This window comes from Psammomys obesus, unplaced genomic scaffold (genome assembly GCF_907164565.1).
Source record: "Psammomys obesus unplaced genomic scaffold, mPsaObe1.curated_primary_1811, whole genome shotgun sequence".
NCBI classification, from domain to species: Eukaryota; Metazoa; Chordata; class Mammalia; order Rodentia; family Muridae; genus Psammomys; species Psammomys obesus.
The window spans coordinates 3,579,984-3,603,128 of record NW_026594216.1 but is presented as its reverse complement, the minus strand read 5'-3'; the positions used below and the strand labels follow the sequence as shown (position 1 = coordinate 3,603,128).

The 23,145-nt window shown below is 39.4% G+C and overlaps 1 protein-coding gene across 7 annotated transcripts in view; it reads left to right on the top strand.

The window, feature by feature from the left end:
* Positions 1-23,145, top strand: part of Ntng1 (netrin G1) — a 359,263-nt gene that overhangs the window by 258,026 nt on the left and 78,092 nt on the right. For all 7 annotated transcript variants that reach the window (XM_055618146.1, XM_055618143.1, XM_055618140.1 and 4 more), the window contains exon 4: positions 7,709-7,881. In XM_055618146.1, coding sequence (XP_055474121.1) covers positions 7,709-7,881 — 173 coding nt within the window. The remainder of the gene's footprint in view (positions 1-7,708; positions 7,882-23,145) is intronic.

The following is a 23,145-nucleotide window of genomic DNA, read 5'->3' as shown; positions in this document are numbered from 1 at the left end:
GGCTGAAACATATCTTTGTATAGCTCTTGGGGAGGGGAGACTGAGTTCAAAAAACGAAAGCTCAGTTACAAATAAATCAAGTCTTACATGTGGAAATTATACAAAAGTGTACGACAATGTGTAGAACCCCACATTGCCAGGGTCTTACCGTGTCAGAAATCTCTGTGAAGCTTAAACTCCATTTGCTTCATAATAAATCCTTCCAGGAGAAAATGGAGATCAACCCAGAATCTGCAAGACAGGACCTGGCCCTTCTCTCTGTTTTACTTTTTAGATAGAAAGTTTCCCCTTGTCACAGTGTTCATATTGGAAACATTTCTAATAGACTATAGGGACCTCTGGCTGGCAGGAAGTTCTGGGCCAGAATAGACGTATTAAGTTATAAAGAAAAAACGGGCAGACTGCATGGGTTTTTCATACCTACTGGCAGGTGGCACAGAACTAAACATTGGAGCGATTTTATAAGCAAGATTAAATTGACTCATGACAGCTGGTCACTAAAATCCAGGAAGTACAGACCTGGTTGAAAGCAAGAACACGCTGGTGTTCATTAAGTTTGGAGCACAGAATAGAGCTTATTTTTGTCTAAAAGTCTGAAAGAGAAGCTCTTATTTGACAGTGTCTGGTATTTGTCACTTGCACACAAATAGATCTTCAAGGTAGATGCAAGTCAATTAGTTCTATCTGCAGCACCATTATGTGAGTTCTCTGTATGTAAACAGCATCAGGGAATAGGCTCAGTTCTTCAGAGCCCAGGATATTTGACTCTTGGCAAAGACTTAGATCTCTGCCTATACAGTTCCTCTCCTGCCTGTGACAGTAGACGTGGGAGCTGGATGACCATGGAAATGAATAATGAATCTGTCAGAGACAAGTGGAATGGATCAGAAATCTGCCCTCCACCCATCACAAGGCCAGAGGTCATGACATCAAGAATTGAGAGCAATCTCCCAACACTAAATTCTATTTTTATTTTTTATTTTACCTTCAGAGAAAAAGTCACTCTGGTTGGCAAGGGCTCTAAATAAAGGAGTTTAGCTTCTGATTGGAAAGGGAGTGATGAGAATAAGGTGAGCTGTGGAAAGGGAAAGTGAGCTGCTTCCAGATAAAGGCTAGAGCCTTGGTGTCACTGCATGCACTGTCAGCTCTAGCACTTCACTGTCACAAGGACTACTAAAAGGGACAGCTGGAAATCTACCCGGGGTCATCAGATTTATTCAGTGTCAAAACAAGACTTGACTAAGCTCTAGCTAAACCAGGGTTGCCTTCCCAGCATGAAGACTTAAAGATAAAAGGCACAGGATCCACAATGATTACTTTACACCATACTGTTTTTCCTCTCCCTTGAACTGTTTCCTTTTCCTAGATCTTTCAAGATCATTATAAAATAGCTCTCAGGTTCAATTTTAGTCATCTGACAAATCCTCAAGAATTTAAAGTAAAATTAAATTGGGTCTATAAGATCTTACCAACTTGATAGAATTCTCTTTGCCAAATAAGGAATGAGGTTTTTGGAAACTAATAACAAGGCATGTGGAAGTTTTTTAGCGTACATCATAGAGTGTTTGATTCAGTGCCTACTAACTCTGCTAACAAACCATTGCTACGCTATATACTGTATAACATGCATATGAAGTTTCTACCTTCATGGATTTTCCTCATGTTCTAGTCGTTTGTTTAATCATCTAATGCCATTTCATGTCCTATAATGTGTCAAACAACTTGCTGTATGTGCTGAGGTTTTTTTTTGGGGGGGGTTGGCTTTTTTGTTTGTTTGTTTTAATAAATAGGTTGACACAACTGCTGCCTCTCAGTGAGGGCAACAGCAGAAAAGCAACCAGAATGCATCCTGTATTTATTGCAGAGACATCATGGGCTTGATGTAGATGCACAGAAGATCAGCATTTTTCAGGGTGGGAAAGGCATTTAGCTAGTTGATTGGCACATAGTGTGTGTGTGTGTGTGTTTTTTTTTTTTTTTTAATATTAACTAGAAACCAGATTCTAAGCTTTCAAAGTTCACATATAAAGGGGAGAATTATCCAGATGAAAGAGATATGGTATGAAACAAGGATAGAGTTAGGAGATTTAGCGATGAGACTCGGAAAGAAAAAAGATAAATTGCAGCAGGATTTGAAGACATACCACAGAGCTTATCCCCTATTCTGGTAATAACACAAAATCTTACAATAGTTCTAAGCCTGGAATGAGCCAAAGGTATTTGAGCAAGAGATTGATTGAAACTTGGTATTTGGGGTTGGGCAAAGAGAAGTATAACTGCAGCATTCACTTCTATTTAGAAGGTGTGGTAAAGGACACATACAGTGACAGCCACTACCAAGGGCACAACCTTCTGCTGAGACTATGAATGAAGAGATTCTAAAGGATTAGACAGCTGAGGACTTGATGGGATATGGAGTGGTGAGCAGTTAGGTGGAACGTGAAAGTCATAGGGAAGAACCATTCTTGGTAAAATGAGATGTCACATGTCCAGTTGACCAAGATAATACTTCTTGAGACAGAAAACTCAAGAAGGAATGTATGTAGGGAAGGAAAACCAGGAAATTTGGTTTGAGACCTTTCAAACTTATGTACAAAAGGCATTTTGGTAAATAAACCAGAAGCCAGAAGGAGAGACCTGTGATGAGGATACAAATGCAGAGCTCAAAATATTCATCACATATTCTTAACTGCTGACAATAGGAGAAGAGGCTTCCATTGGACCCCTATCAGACAAAGACAGTCTGAGTCCCCTAACGTTTTTTTTATTTATATTTTCAAGATATTTTTTCATTGGATGGTTGATGAGAAAGATAAATTGGTCATAAAAGTCTACACATCAAGAAAATTTGGGACCATGGAAGAAATGAAGGAAATAGCTGAGCAAGGGTGTCCAAGGCTGCTGCTCTTAAGCTGGAACCCTGGACATCTGTATAGAGGGTAAACAGTGAACAGGGTTCTGAAATTGAGTTTAGGCATACAGTAGGGATAGCTGGCTAGTGAAATGACTGTGCCACAGTCACCACATCTGACAGAGTCAAGGCAAGCAAGACTATCCATTGGATTTTCATTAAAGAAGACAAGGATGGTTCTAATAAGAGAAGCTTGCTCCTTGGGAGGAGTGAGCAAGAGGTGAGTTAATGAAGATACAAGTATATGAACATTAAGAAGAAGAGGGAAGGAGTGTCCTGCTTAAGTTTTTTGTTTTGGTTTGGTTTTGTGAACTTGACATAGCTAGTGTTGTCTGGAAAGATGGAATCCCAGTTGAGAAAATTCCTCCATAAAACTGGCTTGTAGGCAAATATGTGGGGTGTTTTCTTGAGTAACAATTGATGTGGGAGGGCCTAACTCATGGTAGGTGGTGCCAATCCTGAGCAGGTGGTTTGAAAACATATAAAAGAACAAACTGAAGAAGTTAAGCGAACAAAACTAGTAAGTAGTGATCTGCCGTGGCTTCTGCTTCAGTTCTTGCCTGCAGGGTTTTTCCCTGCTTAACTTTCTGCTTTAAGTTCCCTGGATGATGTACTATAAGCTGTAAGATGAAATAAACCCTTTCCTCCGATGTTGTTTTTGGCCATGTTGTTTTTATCACACAACAAAATCCCTTAACAAGACAAGAAAGTAGCTGGAGGCCAGACACAAGGCAGACACGACTCTTTCCTTACAATATAAGGGATCATATATTGAGCTAATTTTTTTAATTAATTTATTTGTTTATAAATTATAGTTTATTCACTTTGTATCCCAGCTGTAGTCCCCTTCCTTTTCCCCTCCTAATCCTGCCCTCCCTCCCTCATCTACTCTCATGCCCCTCTCCAAGTTCACTGATGCAAAAATACTCAATAAAATCTTTGCAAACAGAATCCAAGAACACATCAAAGATATCATCCACCATGACCAAGTAGGCTTCATCCCAGGCATGCAAGGGTGGTTCAACATAAGGAAAACCATCAATGTAATCCACCACATAAACAAACTGAAGGAGAAAAGCCACATGATCATCTCCTTAGATGCTGAAAAAGCATTTGACAAAGTCCAACACCCATTCATGTTTAAAGTCTTGGAGAGATCAGGGATACAAGGCACATACCTAAACATAGTAAAGGCAATACACAGCAATCCTATAGCCAGCATCAAACTCAATGAAGAGAAACTTAAACCAATCCCACTGAAATCAGGGATAAGGCAAGGCTGCCCACTTTCTCCATATCTCTTCAACATAGTACTTGAAGTCCTAGCCAAAGCAATAAGATAACTAAAGGAGATCAAAGGGATACAAATTGGAAAGGAAGAGGTCAAAGTGTCACTGTTTGCAGATGATATGACAGTATACATGAGCAACCCCCCCAAAAAAAAATATCAACCAGAGAACTCCTTCAGCTGATAAACACCTTCAGCAAAGTGGCTGGATACAAAATCAACTAAAAAAATATCAGAAACACTTCTGTATACCAAAGACAAAAGAGCTGAGAAAGAAATCAGGAAAACAACACCCTTCACAATAGCTAGTAATAACATAAAATACCTTGGGGTGACTCTAACCAAGCAAGTGAAAGGCCTGTTTGAAAAAAAAAAACTGTACCCCATTTTTTAATTGGATTACTTGATTTGTTTCTGTTTAAGTTCTTGAGTTCTTTATATCTTCTGGATATTAACCCTCTGTCAGATAATATAGGATTGGTAAAGACCTTTTCCCAATCTGTAGGCTGTCGTTTTGTTCTGATGATAGTCCTTTGCTTTACAGAAACTTTTCAGTTTCATGAGGTCCCATTTATTGATTGTTGCTCTTAGAGCCTGTGCTGTTGGTGTTCTGTTCAGGAAGTCATCTCCTGTGCCAATGAGTTCAAGGCTCTTTGATATCAGAAGATATCAGAAAATGGAAAGATCTCCCGTGCTCATGGATCCGGTAGGATTAACATAATGAAAATGACCATCCTGCCAAAAGCAATCTACAGATTCAATGCAATTCCCATCATAATATCAACACAATTCTTACAGATATTGAAAGAACAAGTCTCACTTTCATATGGAAAATTAAAAAAAAAAAAACAACAAAAACCCCAGAATTGCTAAAACAATCTGATATAATAAAAGAACTTCTGGAAGTATCCCCATTCCTAACTTCAAGCTGTACTACAGAGCAATAGTAATAAAAACTGCATGGTACTGGCAGAGAAACTGAATGGTGGATCAGTTTCTATGCCAGTACCATGGATCAATGGACTCGAATAGAAGACCAGAAATAAACCCTCAACCTGCGAATACTTGATTTTTTTGACAAAGAAGCCAAAACCATACAATGGACAAAAGATGGCATTTTCAACAAATGGTGCTGGTCTAACAGGATGTCTACATGTAGAAAAATGCAAATAGACCCATATATATCACCCTGCACAAAACTAAAGTCCAAGTGGATCAAAGACCTCAACATAAAGCCAGACACACTAAACCTGTTAGAAAAGTTAGAAAAGTTAATAATTTTTAAAAATACAAACAACTTTAAGTAACAATAAAACAAGTCAACACATGGAAGTAATATAGTTAATCAGAAAAGTAATGCTGTATATGTATATAAGTTTTAGATTAGGCTTATGTGCCAGCTGAATCTTCAATAAAAGCTTTTACACAAGTACGAATGAATCTTTTGCTGCCAGAAATCTGAGAAAAAATAGTAGCAGCAATTCATCTATTCTCCTTTTGCCTCCTTTTGTTATTCAAAGACTATCTTTCTCAGCTAATATAATGTCTTTACAATGGAAATTGCCCAGACCTCAAAGAACAGCTATGAGAATGCACATATTAAAACTTGCAAGATATATAATCCAGCTCACACTGACTGTTTGCATTCTCAGTCTTCAAACACGAAACAAGCATATTCTTTGGGGTCACATTGTTCATTTCCTCATTTGAAATTTTTAACACCAGTAGGATGTTAAATCAGAACGAGCTGGTGCTCCTCTCACTTGGGCTTCAAACATCCTCCCTATGTATAAACACATCCATAAATAAAGGTGCTAATGTCAGGAAAGAAGCAGCTCTTTTAATAAAATACACTAGCACACGTAACTTCCTGAACATCAGACATTGTGCTCCGGCCTGGTTCACAACTGAACGTTGTCTGGTTAAATGAATTACTTTTCTCCTTCCTTGCAGGCAGATGATGAAAACGTCAATCTCCAAATTGCTATTTAGATATTTAAGTTTGATTTCTGTTATGTTAATGTGACCATTCAATCTTATCATAAATAATAAGTACACAGGGGAGGAAGTATAGCTAAAAGTATTACTCATGATGAGAGAACCATTAGGAAACTGTGGCTTGGTCTTCCCAGAGGGATTTGACTGACTGGTCAGTGCTATACCTTCTTAGAAGAGAGCTAAGGATCTCTAGGTCACAGTCATAGCCATTCTTTTACACCCCTGTCATGAATATGAGCCCATTTGCCTCAAAAGAAAATAGCCAGTTCCATGCAGGTATTGTATAAATTGCACCAGTTGTTAAGCAAGTCTGTTTCCCACCTAGGAAAAAATATTCTGTTATTTTTTTCTGGTTCATGACGTTTTTCTCAAAAAAAAAAAAAAAAAAAAAAAGAATACACAAAACACCTCGGTATTTGTCTTTATGAAACTTAGGGTCTGGGTATTCTTACCTAGTTCACAGAAGATTTTCACTTTAACACACCTACACGCAGGTGACATTTCAGTTTCAGAGTCTGACGTATGTTGGTATTTTATCCCCGGTTCTGTCTGTGTGGGCACATATCTTTATTCATGGTCATTCTGCTCTGTGTGGGCATAGGATATGGCCTGAAAAGGATGTGAGACCGTTTGTTACCTGCTGCCTTGACAAATAGCAAGTTAGCCTTCACAATTTCAGTCAAAAACTTTGAACCCAGGAATGGGTTAGAGAAACTGTGCATTCCGTTTTTGCTTCTAATATATCATAACTCTAGTACGTCAGTTAGTGGCCACAAGTCACTGGTTTGTTTTGTGTTTTTTAGGATTCAAAGCACCTCTTATGAGAGTCAGTTGGCCTGTTTCTTAGCAACCTTGTGATTGCCCTTTATGTTGTCAATGAGAAGTATGGAGATTTTTGTCTTACCTCCCCTAGGGTTATGGGGGAGGACTTGAGGAAAAAGTTCCTGTGATTTTGTTTTTTAGTCCCAGAATGAGAAAACCTGATTAAAAACTGTGGAGTCCTTAGAAAAATACTGGGTGGCAAGGTGTTTTAATGATTGTCATGTTTTTTCAACAAATGAAAATTGCCTTAGTGATATGAAAAAGAGAGCATCTTTGCTTAAAGCCAAAGAAACCCATGAAGTTGTCAGGCTTTCGATATCACAGATAATTCATCTGCCAGAAACAACATTTTGGATGGCTTTGGAGGAAAGTCTTTAGGAGCACAGCTGTCCAAGGAGAGCTTCAGGCCCGTATAGGATGGACTAGTATTGGCCTTCGTCAGAATGTACAGTGAAGATGGCTACATCTCAACAGCCCCTTCTCCAAAGGGCTTTTGTTGAAGAGATCCTTATGGCTAAGGCTGTAGGACTCCTTTTTTTTTTTTTTTTTCAGCACTTGCTTTTGCATAGCACAAAAATGCTGCATGGTTTCGAGGGCTACACATGATGGTCCCCATCTGACCCCCACCATACCTAGACTGCTAAGACCAACTTGACTGACAGAGAACCCTTTGTCTCTCCTCCGCCTAGGTGCAAGTGCAACCTGCATGCCACTGTGTGTGTGTATGACAACAGCAAACTGACATGTGAATGTGAGCACAACACTACAGGTCCAGACTGTGGGAAGTGCAAGAAGAATTATCAGGGCCGGCCCTGGAGCCCGGGCTCATACCTCCCCATCCCCAAGGGCACTGCGAACACCTGTGAGTAACTTCGCTTCATTACAACACGTTCTGTGCATGCCGCGTCGATTCTTCCTTGGTTCTACTTGCAATTGTGAATTTGCCTCTTTCTTTTACAAAATGCAGCATAAGATTTATTCCTGATCTTACCCCTTGGAAGCGTGTGTTAGCACTGTGATCACCTGTTAGATTCAGGCCTCTAAGCTTCTCATTATATGTGTTGCAAAATAATTCTTAAAAATCACAGAAACAGTTTGGTTCTAAGTAGGTGAAACTGAGGTGAGTTTTTCCCTCTTCCAAATTAATGTGCTATTAAAATAGCACAGGCTATGAAAACCTTTTGGTATTGACACTTCCATTTCTCTCAGTGAGTAAACCAAAAAAAAAAAAAATGCTTTGTCCAGAAGAGGTTGGCCCCTCCAGTTCTAGGTCGGCTGTAATGTTGCCTAGAGAGACAACTGCATTTTCCAAGTGCCAGCCATTGACCATGCCTGCTCAGGACTCTCTGAGGAAGGGATGCCTTTGAGTAAAAAGCATGACTGGAAGCCTCATGGTGCAACATGAAGAAAAGAGGCTTTTGTCTGAAAGAGCATAGGCAGTACCTGTGTTCAGAGCGGCCATGTGAGATGTCCTGTTAAGACTTAGGTGAATAGCCCAGTGACATCCCTGCATATGTAAAGTCCAAATTTTACCTGTATAAGGAGTAAAAGAACTGTTTCCTGAGTAATCTGCAGAATTCTGCAGATGGAAAGATTAGCCACCTGGAAACGCCTAAGGTATTCCCTCTTTAAAAAGCCGAGAAAGGGCAAGATTACCGTAAAACCATGCAGCAAGAAGTCAGAAGAGCCACAGGACAATGAGAAGTTGAACAGCAAGCCACGGGATCCATGCAAAGCTAAAAAATGTTATCTGGTTCTTCAAAGCAGCAGCTGGGAGAAGCCAGAGCTGAAAACCAGTATCACAAGACCCTGAGCTTTATTGAGTTACATGTTGGAGTAATGGACCAGGTAACAAGCTAAGAAGTGTGGGGGCATGAAATTAGGATACATTTCTATGAAGCAGAAAAGAGTCCTCCCAGAGGTTAAGAATCCCTTTGCAAGAATATTCAGTTTCTCTCTGCGTTAAAGGAGAAACTGACATCTTGCTACTAAAATTAGTATATTAAAGCTCTGTTAAGCAAAAAAACATTGATTTTTTTTTTCAGGTGATTTTATTAATGGGGACTATGAGCCTTCTGCGGTTATTGAAAGCCGTGGACTTGTGACTTTGGAAGGGATCTCCTGAGGTTATCTGTTGCAGTCTCATATGTCTGGCTACCCGAGAACTCCCATCATCACAGTTGTCAAACTTAGTTCAAAGCTTTCCCTAAGTGAAAATGGCTCAGATTTCACCCTAGGTTTGGATGATCCTTTAATGGGAGAATATGAAAGAGGGCTAAATACATACATACTTGGTAGCATTCTGGTTCATGTTTAGGGCCAAGCCTTGCCAAGGTCACTAGAAGGGCAATGGATAGGCTACTATTAAAAACATCGGCTTCACCCTAACACTGCCCTGTTCTACTTACTGTGCCTCAAACAATTGGTTTTCTGAGACATTCCCTCCATGAAATGAGCATCTTGTTACAGTCTCCGTAGTATGATTTTTTTTGTTTTGTTTTGTTTTCCATAACCCTTTGCATATTAACTACCACCAAGTTAGCCCTGGCCAAGTGAGCATAACCTCCTTTCATTTTTCCTATAACCCTGGTTGTTTAACTGTCCCTGCTCCTGATTTTACTGGCCTTTTCTACAGACTACTGTAATTCTTTCACAACTGTGTTCAAGCTGGAAAATGACATATAGACCCAATGGCTAACAATTGGCTAAGGAGACAAGTCAATATTCCAGACTTGGTGAAAGACTTTAGAAATTATATAAAAAGTCTTGAAATCAACACATTTTTCTAACAGTTCGTATTGTGATTAAAACACCCCAAAATGGCAATAAACACTTTCACAATTTGTCAGTGTGTTACAAGATCAAATCTGAGTTCCTCTATTTGCTAATAATCTATCCTTGCCGACATCCTGCTTCCCATGCTAAGTGCTAGGATAACAGTTTCTACCCTCACAGGGATGTTGAGAAGATTAAGAAGCTAATTCACGCAGTAGACTTTGCAAAACACCTGTCATGAAGTGTACAAAAAAATTTATTTTTAAGTTTCTTTTATATAAGACAGCTTTGCCCTTTGTTGAACACTTATTATAGTATTTTTTTTCATAAGTACAATGTTGACTATCTCCTAATCTAGACCCTTTATCTCTAGGTAGTATAAGAACTCTATTTATCCTGGATTTATTTATTCCAGGTTAATAATTTCCCAACAAATAGCTCATCTTCATGTGAAAATGTTTCCATGTCTCATACTTGGTTGCCTGGCTTAGAAGTCCTCTAGTTCATTACTATCATTCTTCAACTTAAGTATCAAGTTCTTCTCTTCTACAATGCTTATACAAAAGGCATCTTTCTTCTTAAGGATCTCTAGTTTATTTTTTATAACATATTATTCTAGAAAGGTCCGTAGAATTTCACTTTGTTTTCCAGAACCTCTTGCACTTTCATGGTTCATTTTCCATATTGCTTGTTCTCAAGTGTGTGCATATGTTAGCAAATGTTCCTACACGTACACACACATCCTCACAAGACTTTAGGCAATGCATTGCCAGTCACCTGTCTAAGAGACACTCTTAGGATGTCGTATCTCCACTAAAACCAAAAACAAGCAACTCATCGGGATAAAAAAGAAGGGACTGCAACCTTCAACATGTATCTTGATGGCCTAGAAATGCCACTAGTCAGAAATGATCTCTACTCTACACAGGTAGGCAGGATAGCATCAAATTCTTTATACATTCACAGGTTTGAGCTACAAAGGCAGGAGATCTTTGCCATAAGATCCACTTCAAGGACACTCACACTACCATTTAGGAACAACTCAAACTGGGACCTTGCTAAGTGTCCTTAAGCTTTGAAGTTATTGCATTTTAGAGCAACCAAAAGCCTCTTTCTCATGACATATATAGCACAAAGAAAGAAGTATATAGAGTACCAATACTCACAAATAAAATCATTCAGTCAGCTGGCTGTATCACTCTACTCTGTGCTTTTTACTATGATAAACTTGGCCAGTGCCAAGTAAAAATTACTTTGATAATGTTTTTTATTGTTTCTATATTTAAGACTCAATGCCTTTAAAGGCATGTGCATGTTCATCAAGATCTTTCTCCCTTCTCCTAAAAGATTATGTATTATAGAAATGTCTCCCTAATGATTTTTATTTCTTTTAAAATGAAATGCATTCTCAAATGTCCTTTAAATTTTATTTTTATTTTCTAAGTAGAAACAAGCTCTTTCTAAGTAGAAACAAGATAATGCCTAATCATGATTCTCTTAATTCCTATTGTCTAGATCATAAATAAAGGTATCAAGTGGCAATCCTCAAACTTTTACCCTTGTGGAAAAGCATGATGTTTTCCCACATGCAATTTAATAATTTCCCCATAAAAGCCATATCTCCAAAAAACTGTCTCTCAAATGGTATTCTTCTACCCTTAGTAAAATTTTATGACAGGCTTGGGAGATGAATCAGTGAGTAAAGCAATTTATATACAGATGTATAGACCTGAATTTAGATACACAGAAGTCACTTAAAGCCAGATAGGGTAGTGAACACCGAGGTCCCAGCACCGCCACCTTGAGATGAGCAGTGGAGACAGGAAAATGTAGAACAGTGCTTCTGGGCTCTAACAGCCCTTTCACAGGGGTGTCCTAAGACCATCAGAAAACACAGATATTTGAATTATGATTTATAACGGTAGCAAAATTACAGTTATGAAGTAGCAATCAAGATAATTTGATGATTGGGCCTCACAGAATGAGGAACTATACTAAAGGGTCACAGCATCCGGGAGGTTGAGAACTACAGCTGCAAGAAGCTCATGAGCCAGCTAGACAAGGGTATGCAGCGAGAAACAACAAGAAGTCCTCTCTCAAACAAGTGAAAGGCAACTTCTGATTCCTGAGGCTGTTTTTATGACCTTCATACATGCGACATGGCAGGCATATGCCAGATTTAAGCATGCAAAACCTGACTACATGCACCATACACAGAAAAACACACCATCTTTTTAATTCTATGGCAAAATAAGATTTAGAAAATTCTATACTAATTTTTATATATTTGCATCCCATTATTAGAAATATCTATGAAGCTCTGCCATAAATTAACTATTTACCAAACTTACGTATTTCATTGAACACTTAATAGTTTTCTACAAAGCATTCTTGTGGGGCATGGCGCGCTAAACAGTTGCTTGCATCTTGGCCTTAAAAACACCAGGGAAACAGACAAAAACATAGTCAGGTAAGATGTATTTTATATATATATTTTTTTCTTTTCTGTAAAAGATCTAATGTTCTTCAAATAAGGAAAATTAAATCGCTCTGACATTGACATTATTTGTCTCTTCAGATATCCAACTTGAATTGTTGTACAATATCTCCTACTCCTCTGAGCAGTGGGAAATAATTTGATGACTATTCTGTTCTTTTCCCTGATATTAAATTTGCATTGACCAGTTTCTATAGTCCCAGATGTACACACTGGTGCATCATTATCCAGTCAGTTTCCTAAATGCACTAGTCCCTTCTAGACTCACACAGATGCTATAAGATCAATGCTATAGTTTTTAATTTTCAAGCATGGAAACTTTTTTTCCTCTTTTTTTTTTTTTTATTTTATTCACGTAACATCCCTGTAGCCCCTTTTCTCCTCCCCTACCAATTCCATGTCCCCTCCCTTCCCTCTTCCCCTTCCCTTTTCCTCAGAAAAGATGACTTTCCCATCCACCCCAGCTCATCAGGTTGCATCAAGACTGAAACTGTCCTCTTCCCCTGTGGCCTGTCAAGGCAGTCCTGCAAGGGGAAAGTGATTTAAAAGCTGGCAAGTGAGGGGGATCCCTGCACTGACAGGGGTCCAGTGCAGTCCCTATTTCTCCTACCAGAGGACCCACTTGAAGCCTAGCTACCCATCTGCTACATATCTATAGAGGGCCTAGGCCCAGTTCATGAATGGCCCTTGTTTGATGCTTCAGTCTCAGCAAACTCCTCTAGGCCCTGGTTAGTTGCCTCTGGTGTTTTTCTTGTGGAGCTCCGCTCGCTTCTAGGTCCTTTTCTCTTTCTTCCCACTATTCCACAAGACTCCCTACTCACATCGACCAATGTAAGGCTGTGCGTCGCAGCATCTGTTTTGAATGGCTGCTGTAGTGCCTCTCAGAAGGCAACTCTCACCTTTTTTTTTATTTTTATTAATTACACTTTATCCACCCTGCATTCCCCCATAAGCCCCACCCTCCTCCCCTTCCAGTCACACCCTCCCTCTCCCCCTCACGCATGCCCCTCCCCAAGTCCACCAATAGAGAAGGCCCTCCTCCGCTTCCCTTCGATCCCAGTCCACCAGATCACATCAGAAGTGACCATATTGTCATCCTCCCTGGCCTGATAAGGCGGCCCTCCCCTCAGGGGGAGGTGATGAAAGAGCAGGCCAACCAGACTATGCCAGAAGCAGTCCCTCCTCCCATCACCATGTAACCCACTTAGACACTAAACTGCCATGGACCACATCTGCGCAGGGGCCCTAGGCCATCTCCATGCCTGGTACGTGGTTGGCGTATGAGTCTCTGGGAAGACCCCTGTGTTCAAATTTTCTGGCTCTGTTGCTCTCCTTGTGGGGTTCCCGTCTTCTCCAGATCCTACTATTTCCCATGTCTTACATAAGGTTCCATGCACTCCGCCCGATCATCGGCCATAAGTCTCAGCGTCCGCCCTGACAATCCGCTCTCTTCAATTTTAGCAGAGTGTCATCCATAGTGTCAGGGGTTGGCACCCTCTGATAAGGTGGGTCTTCGGTTGGGCCAAGCATTGCTTGGGCATTCCATTAATCTCTGCTCTATCTGCTCTATTTTTATCCCTGCGCATCTTGTGGGCAGGGTAAATTTTGGGTAGAAGTTTTGTGGGTGCGTGGGTGGTGTTCCCCTCCCTCTGCTAGGAGACTAGTCTAGTCCGTGGGTGTCCTCTTCAGTCTCTATGCCCTCTGCTACTAGATTCTCTGCTTGAGTACCCCTCACGTTCTCCTAGGAGCCTCCCTTGACTTAGGTCTCCAACTTGTCACAGAGATGCCCACACCCTCAGTTTCTCTTTTCTCTACAGGCCTTCTGTCCTCTCACCCTCACTCTCCCCAGGTCTGATCTCCATCCTCTTAACTCTCTGCACCCCCTCTCCTACGTGATGCCCTCTCTTTGAGCATTACTTCTGTCTATTCTATCGCCACTGCTGAGTGAGATTTATTCATCTTCCCTTGGATCCTCCTTGTTAATTATCTTCTTTGGGTCTGTGACTCGTAGTCTGCGTTTCCTGTACCATATGGCTAAATCACTTATAAGTGAGTACATACCATGTGTGTCTTTCTGGGTCTAGATTACCTCACACAGGATGATCTTTTCTAAGTTCCATCCATTTGCCTGAAAGTTTCATGATTTCCTAGTTTTCAATCGCTAAGTAGTATTCCATTGTGTAAATGTGCCACAGTTTGTTGTTGTTATTAACCTCTTCTTCAGTTGAGGGACATTTGGGTTGTTTCAAGATTCTGACTATTATGAACGTAGCTGTGATGAACATAATTGAGCAAGTGTCCTTGTATGGCAGAGCATCTTTTGGGTATGTACCCAGGAGACATATAGCTGGATCTTGAGGTAAAGTTATTCCCAGTTTTCTAAGAAAGAGCCAGATTGATTTCCAAAGTGGTTGAACAAGTTTACATTCCCACCAGCAATGGAGGAGTGTTCACCTTTCTCCACACCCTTGCCAGCATGTGCTGTCACTTTAGATTTTGATCTCAGCCATTCAGACTGGTATGAGATGGAATCTCAGAGTCCTTTTGGTTTGTATTTCCCTGATGACTAAAGAAGCTGAGCATTTCTTTTTTAATACTTTTTATTTTAATTTTTATTAATTACACTTTATTCACTTTGTATCCCCCCGTAGCCTCCCTCCCATCACACCCTCCCTTCCCCTTTTCCACGAGTGCCCCTCCGCAAGTCCACTGATAGGGAAGGTCCTCCTCTCCTTCCTTCTGATCCTAGTCTATCAGGGCTCATCAGGGAGGCTGCATTGTCTTCCTCTGTGGCCTGGGAAGGCTGCTCCCCCCTCAGGGGGTGAGCGTTTTTTTAAGTGCTTCTTGGTTATTCAGGATTCCCCTTTTTAGTTCTGTGCCCTATTTTTAAATTGATTTATTTTGTTTATTGGTGTTTGATTTCTTGAGTTCAATATTTATTTTGGATATTAGCCCTCTGTTGAATGTAGGATTGGTGAAGATCTTTTCCCAATCTCTAGATTCTTTTGTTTTATTAACCGTGTCCTTTACTTCACAGAAGCTTTTAAGTTTCAAGTTTCCATTTATTAATTGCTGATCATAGAGCCTGAGCTGCTGTTATTCTGTTGAGGAAGTTGTCTCCTGTGTAAAGAACTGTGTTGCTATTTTGATGGGGATTATATTGACTCTGTAGATTGCCTTTGGTAAGATGGCCATTTTTACTATGTTAATCCTACTGATCCATGAACATGGGAGATCTTTCCATCTTCTGATATCTTCTTCAATTTCTTTCTTCAGAGACTTGAAGTTCTTGTCATAGAGGTCTTTCACTTGCTTAATTAACTTTACAGCAAGATACTTTATACTTTTTGTGGCTATTGTAAAGGGTGTAGTTTCTCTAATAACTTTCTCAGCCTGTTTGACACTTATGTATAGGAGGGCTACTGATTTTTTTTTTTGAGTTAATTTTCTATCCAACCACATTGCTGAGTCTGTTTATCAGCTGTAGGAGTTCTCTGGTGGAGGTTTTAGGGTCACTTATGCACACTGTCATATCTAAAATAGTGATGACTTCTTCTGATTTGTATGCCTCGTCCCTGATTTTACTGAAATTGCTTTGAGTTCTCCCATTTATTTTGATGTTGGCAATTGGCATGCTGCATATAGTCTTTTTTATGTTTAGATATGGGCCTTATATCCCTGATCTTTCCAAGACTTTCCTCTTGAAGGGATATTGAATTTTTTTCAAAGGCTTTTACTGCATCTAATGACATAATCATACGAGTTTTTTTTTCCCTTGTAATATGTTTATATGGTGGATTATGTTGGTGGATTTTTGTATGTTGAACCATCCCTGCATCTTTGGGATAAAGCTGACGTCGTCATGATTGTTGATGTATCTGATGTGTTCTTGGATTCAGTTTGTGAGTATTTTATTGAATATTTTTTCATCAATGTTCATGAGTAAAATTGGTCTGAAATTCTCTTTATTTGTTGAGTCTTTGAGTGGTTTAGGTATCAGAGTGACTGTGGCATCATAGAATGAATTTGACAATGTTCCTTCAGTTTTTATTTTGTGGAATAGTTTAAAGAGTATTGGTATTAGCTCTTCTTTGAAGATCTGGTAGAATTCTGTGCTAAAACGATCTGGACCTGGGCTTCTTTTTTTTATGGCTGCTTCTATTTCTTTAGGGGGTTTAAACTGTTTGTCTGCTCTTAATTTAGCTTTGGTAGGTGAAATCTATCCAAACATCATCCATTTCCTTTAGATTTTCCAATTTTATGGAATATAGGCTTTTGAAGTAAGTCCTAATGATTTGGGTGATTTTGTCAGTGCCTGTTGTTAGGTCCCCCTTTTCATTTCTAATTTTGTTAATTTGTATACTCTTCCTTTGCCTTTTAGTTTGGTTAAGGGTTTGTCTACCTTGTTGATTTTCTCAAAGAACCAGCTCTTGGTTTCATTGATTCTTTGTATCATTCTCTTTGTTTACTATTTATTGATTTCTGCTCTGAGTTTGATTTTTTTCTGTCATCTACTCCTCTTAAGTGTGTCTGTTATTTTTTCTGTTCTAGAGCGTTCAGGTGTGCTGCTAAGTTACTAGTATGGGATCTCTCCAATTTCTTTATGAAGGTGCTTAGTGCTATCAACTTTCCTCTTAGCACTGCTTTCATTGTGTACCATAAGTTTGGGTATGTTGTGCTTTCATTTTCATTGAATTCTAGGAAGTCTTTAGTGGTCGTTCGGTAGGGACTTTTTCAGTTCCCATGAGTTTGTAAGCTTTCTGTTATTTCTGTTGTTGAGTTCCAGCTTTATTCTATGGTGGTCTGATAAGATGAAGGAGGTTATTTCACTCTTCTTATATCTGTTGAAACTTGTTTTGTGACTGAGTATATGGTCAATATTGGAGAAAGTTCCATAAAGTGCTGAGAAGAATGTATATTCTCTTGTTTTGGGGTGGAATGTTCTGTAGAGATCTGTTAGGTTCATTTGATTCATGATGTCTGTTGGTTTCTTTATTTCCCCATTTAGTTTCTGTCTTGATGACTTATCTATTGGAGAGAGTAGGATGTTGAAGGCTACCTTTATTAAAATGTGGGGTTCGATGTGATTTAAGGTTTAGTAATGTTTCTTTTATGAATGAGGTTGGCCTTACATTTGGGGCATAGATGTTCAGCATTGAGATGTTGTCTTGGTGGATTTTCCTTTAAATGAGTATAAAGTGTCCTTCTCAATTTCTTTTGATTAATTTTGGTTGAAAGTCTATTTTATTAGATACTAGAACGGCTACTCGAGCTTGTTTCTTTGGTTTGTTTGCTTGGAAAACCCTTTTTTCATCCCTTTTTTACTCTGCAGTAATATCTATCTTTATTGCTGAGGTGTGTTGCTTGTATGTAGCAGAAAGATGGCTACAATTTTTTTTTTTATCCATTCTGTTAACCTGTGTCTTTTTGTTGGGAGTTGATGCCATTGATGTTGAGAGATATTAATAAGCAGTTGTTACTTCCTGCTATTTTGATGTTGGTGGTGGTAGAGTGTGTGTGATTCTCTTCTTTTGGTTTTGCTGATGTGGGGTTATTTATTTCCTGTGTTTTTATGGGTGTACTTGGCCTCCTTGGGTTGGTGTATCTTCTGTCTTGTTGGATTTGTGGATAGATACTCTGTAAATGTGTTTTTGTCAGGGAATATCTTGCTTTTTCCCTCTATGGTGATTAAAAGTTTTGCTGAGTATGGTAGTCAGGAATGACATCTGAGGTCTCTTAGTGTCTGTGACATATCTGTCCAGGCCCTTCTGGCTTTCAGAGTTTCTGATGAGAAATCAGATGTAATTCTGATAGGTTTGCCTTTATATCTGACTTGACCTTTTTCCCTTGCACATTTAGTATTCTCTCTTTGTTCTGCACACTTAATATTTTGATTTAATGTTTTCACGTGTAGAAACATATGATTATGATTCTTGTGATTAAGGTTTACATGGGTAGTAGGGGTGAGATGAAGACTTAAACCAAGGTTTGTCTTTCCCCTGATACATATACATTTCAGGTTATTTGAATGGCAGCCTCCACTGGGACTTGAGCTGCACTCTGCATTAAAACACTAGATAGGCTCTTCTGTAAGTCTTGTGGCTTCACAAAACTCTGATTGTTATTCATGCCCCTAAAACCTCTCCTGCACGTGTTGTTCAGGGTATTTCCCTGTTAGCATTCCAACCTATCCTCTTCTTTTAGTACTTGGTTTAATTGTCATCAACCAATTCTACTTCCTGTCTTTTTTAATGAGTACACACCAGCTTTACCAGCAGTCTGTAAAGATCATAACACCATAGAAAATTCAATGCTAACTCCTCAATGAAGTCTACCTAAACTTTCTTTCTCCCTCAGTCTAATTTGTGATAGTGTGTCTGGACTTAATGGAATGGCTTGACTATTTCTTTTTTTAAAAAAAAAATGTTAAAATGAGAGCTACTTCTGCTTACTTAGGCTTTGGCACTTCATTGAAAACTTTATGTATATTACAGGCTTAAATTTTCCACACTATCTCCATTTAGTGTGAGCTACTATTATCCCATCTGAAATATAGGGGAACACAGACACAGAATAAGCAAGACTTCCTAAGACATCATGGCTGATGCATGAAAAAGCTAGATTTAAACTCAGCTCTGTCTAGCTACAGGATCTGAAACATTAGCTACGTAATAGCATGGCTATGCTTTATTCTTGGTTCTTTTAAGTGTTCCATGAGCAGTTATTTTGGTAAATGGTTGAGTAATCCTAAATAATCCTATAACGTATGCATGGCTGGATTGGCTTCACATCCATCTTCTTAGGCATTCTGGAATATGTGGCCTTCACAGTCCATCAACTCTAATACCAGAGTCTTCAGTCTCCAACAGGGAGAGACCATCTGAGATCTTGGAGGAAATTCAATAATAAAACAGGCTCTTTGGAATTCACTACTCACGCAACCATCTAGAAATGGCATGCTAGCAGGCTAATTTCCACAGACCTCCCTGAGCCTTCCAGGTCTGGGTTACTGGACTACTTCCAATCTCTGACCTCAGCCCTTGGAGCTGAGAACCTCTATTCAGTCACCATGGTACAAAATGTGCAGGACAGACTAGGCATGCAACAAGCTTCTAAACCAAAGTATACAAGCAGAATTCCAAGCTGTTCACACATAAGTCCCAGACTTTATGCCCTTATCTGAAGCTCATGGGGACAGTTATGGTTTTGAATGCAACACTTTCCAGAATTTTGAATGGTAAGACAGTGCACACCTATTATGTTGCTATAGTTCCCAGGATAGAATATCAATAGTCTTACTCAATCAAGCATTTTATACGATTATTCTCACCAAGGGAATAAGCGGAGACAATACATAAGAGTTACTGTCTTTATCTCCAAATTACTTTATATCACATTAGGTTGTGCTTCAGGAGTACTTTGGGAAAAGCTTTCCATTTTCACATTTTCTGTTTAAATTTGAGAATGGTAGGTAAGAGATTTCGCTCTGTAACAAACAGAATGATTGTATAAAGCGATAGTTATAGTCTACAATTAGGAAGTTAGTTCTGAGTTCAAAGTTCAGTTTTCTTCTCAATTGACTAGGTTGATTTTGGGCAAGTGACACATCCTTTTCTACTTACATTTTCCCCATCTGTAAAATTCGCCTTATTATTCATAGAGTTGACATAAAAATTAAATGAACTAATATAGGTAAGATAGAGCTGGAGACATACCACACTGAATTTAGTTACTATGATTATTATGTTCACATTGGGAGCTAGCATAGGATCAGCATAGTCTCCCCCTGGAAATAGCTATAGGGAAAGATAAACTGTGGTTAAGTACCATGCTGTTATCCATAATACAAAATAACTGCTAGGACATGAAAAATACTCAAAACGTTATGACCAGTGTATCCTCTTTCCTGCAATTAAGGCTGCACCTGGCGTCAGATAATATTCCAAAGTCTGCTTTGTAAGCACAAGAGCAGGAAATTTAAATGGCTTTCATGTTAATAACATCAGGCTGAAACATCCTTGCACCCACATCCCACCAAAGTCAGACTTCCTCCAAAGGAGAAGGGGGAGTCTGAGGACATCCGGGTTGTCAGCCTGCTTCCTGACACAATAATGCCATCCTATTTTTCAGGTGGTCTCCTTTCCTAGACATCCTGCCTTTGATGAGTTTCTTCTTCCATTTGCCAGGTACACTGATACAGGAAGTCAAGTTAATGTCAACAACTACTAGGTGTAGGGACAACACCTACTAGTAACAAGAGCTTGGACTAGAGACCCAGACTGTAAGACCCTGAAACAATCCCTCCAAAATATGGATAAGTCTGCAGAATATTTTCTTATCATGCCTGACCTCTTCTTTAAAGCATTTTAAAACAAAGTATTCCCAATGGCTGCAGTCTGACTTGGAGATGATCTACTTACCTGCTTTATGGTTTTTTTTCAAACCATCTATCACACCAGTGGTCGTTTTTTTCCTTGCATTCTGAAGCACATGGAACTTTTACCATGTTGTTTCCCTCTTAATGGAAAGCTGCAGATCTGCCATTGGTGCTCAAAGGAGTATATAGTTTTAGCCCTGCCTTAATCTGCTTCTGCAGATTGGGGTTTTTTTTTTTTTTTTTTTTTTTTTTTGTTTTGCTTTGTTTTTTGAGATTTCCTACATGTTTCCTTCTTTAAGTTTAGTTACACTTCCTTTAGCTATTTGCTTGATGGAGGAAAAGCTAGCCAAAAAATGAAGAAACTATCAGAATATAACATTCTATTAGAATATTGTCTCTGTCTTCAGCAGAACTCCATTATAATAAATATTAAAATACATGTGAAAATAGGAAGGGATGAACAGTTGCCAGCTTCTTTCTGCCTTCATTGTCTTGTGGCACATGGTGGCATAATGAATGCCCCTTTGGTTTCCTTGTACATATTCTTTAGGGAAGTGACATTTTAGTGCTGGAAACATCAGTGCCCTGCAGAGCCTCTCACTGAAGATCACCCACACCTGTGTTTGCTTCTAGCAGGCTGAGTTTCCACTGCTCAGACAAGGCCTGTGAGTCACAAGCTCCTGTTCTGCATATAAAGGGGTCAGCCTAGGTGCCTGCTGCTCTTTCTGCAGCTCTGTGAAATGAAAGGTTGCAAAGATGATTTCTTTTTTTTTTCATTTAACTTTTTTTATTAATTACACTTTATTCATTTTGTATTCCGCCATAAGCCCCTCCCTCCTCCCCTGCAGTTCCCACCCTCCCTCCCCCTTCTTCATGCATGCCTCTCCCCAAGTCCACTGATAGGGGAGGTTCTCCTCTCCTTCTTTTTGATCTTAGTCTATCAGTTCTCATCAAAAGTGGCTGCATTGTCTTCTTCTGTGGCCTGGTAAGGCTGCTCCCCCCTCAGGGGGAGGTGATCAAAGAGCAGGCCAATCAGATTATGTCAGAGGCAGTCCCTCTTCCCATTACTATGGAACCCACTTGGACACTGACCTGCCATGGGCTACCTCTGTGCAGGGGTTCATGGAGATAACCTAGAACAAAGATGATGTCTTAAATCCCTGTAAGACATCAACCTTTGACCAGCTTTTTGAGAATTAGCGTATACTGTTTCCCTCCTCCCTTTCTTTTGTTGTTAGTGTATTTTTATTATGTACTACATCTACATATTTTTCTCAAGTATCTTTGATGGATTTAAACGAATGGAATCTACATTTCTGGCCCTTTCCTGAACTCCTTCTAAATAAATAAAAAAAAAAAGTTCGATTTCGTATCTAACTTTAAACCTTAAGGTTATATGCTTATTCTTAAAGAGAATTCTTAAATTTTTTATGCTATATGTCCCCCAAACCCTGTATTTGTCCATGGGTAATTTAAAAAAAAAAAAAACAACAACATAAATAAATGAATCAAGACTAGGATTAAGAGAAAAGAGGTGAGCAAAGGACCAGAAATAAAATGGACCAGACATCTAATGCCAGACAAATTCTCCGGTCGAGCACCTAGTTAGGGTTCACCCCGTGAGTTTCATGGATGGCAAATTGGTGAGAGGACTCTGTATATTTAATACTTCTTCCTATCAGACCTTTAATCACTGCCACAGGGAAGGAGAAGCAGGAGGATCACAGCATAAAGATCTTTCTGGAATGTGGGGTGGGTTGTAGGTCAGACTGAGCAACTTAGTGAGGCCTTATCACAAAACAAAAAGGAGAAAGAGGGCAGCAAATACAGCCTGCGGTAAGCACCTGACAAGCAAGCGTGAAACCACATATTCAATTCCCGTAACCAATATTTTGATATGCAGTGAAACTTCACTGTATCATGCTTTGTCCCAAGACAATGGTGGAAACACAGAAAAGAAAATGCAATGGGCTTGCTCTCTCTGCTCTCTTGGAGAAGCACAACTGAATCACAGAAAAATAAATAAATGCATCATGGACGCCTAGACAAAGAGCTGTGAGATCATGAAGAGACCAGCCAACAGCCGTGATATGGAGAAGGAAGGGAAGAAAACATTTATGAGCTCAGTGTCAGAGGTAAAAAATATTCTTAACCCCAAAGTTACCACATTACAAGAAGCCAACTTGTGCCTAGGCAATTTCGCCAAACACAATCATACTTATGATTGCAGTGACCATTGTAAGATGGGATCAGATCCTTTGGTGCTGTTTTATGGAGCCTGAAGAGACCTTCCTTCCCATTTCTAGCCCTTCCTGCATTATATCCTTGATTTCCTAAGATATTTCTCTAGCTTACGTATTGCCTTTCTTGTGGACGCAGTGGGTTTTCTAAGTTCTTCGGTTGTCCATAGACAAACCAAAATAAGGTACTTTTGGTGTTAAAATAGGAACCATTAGGAGAAAATAACATTTGGAATT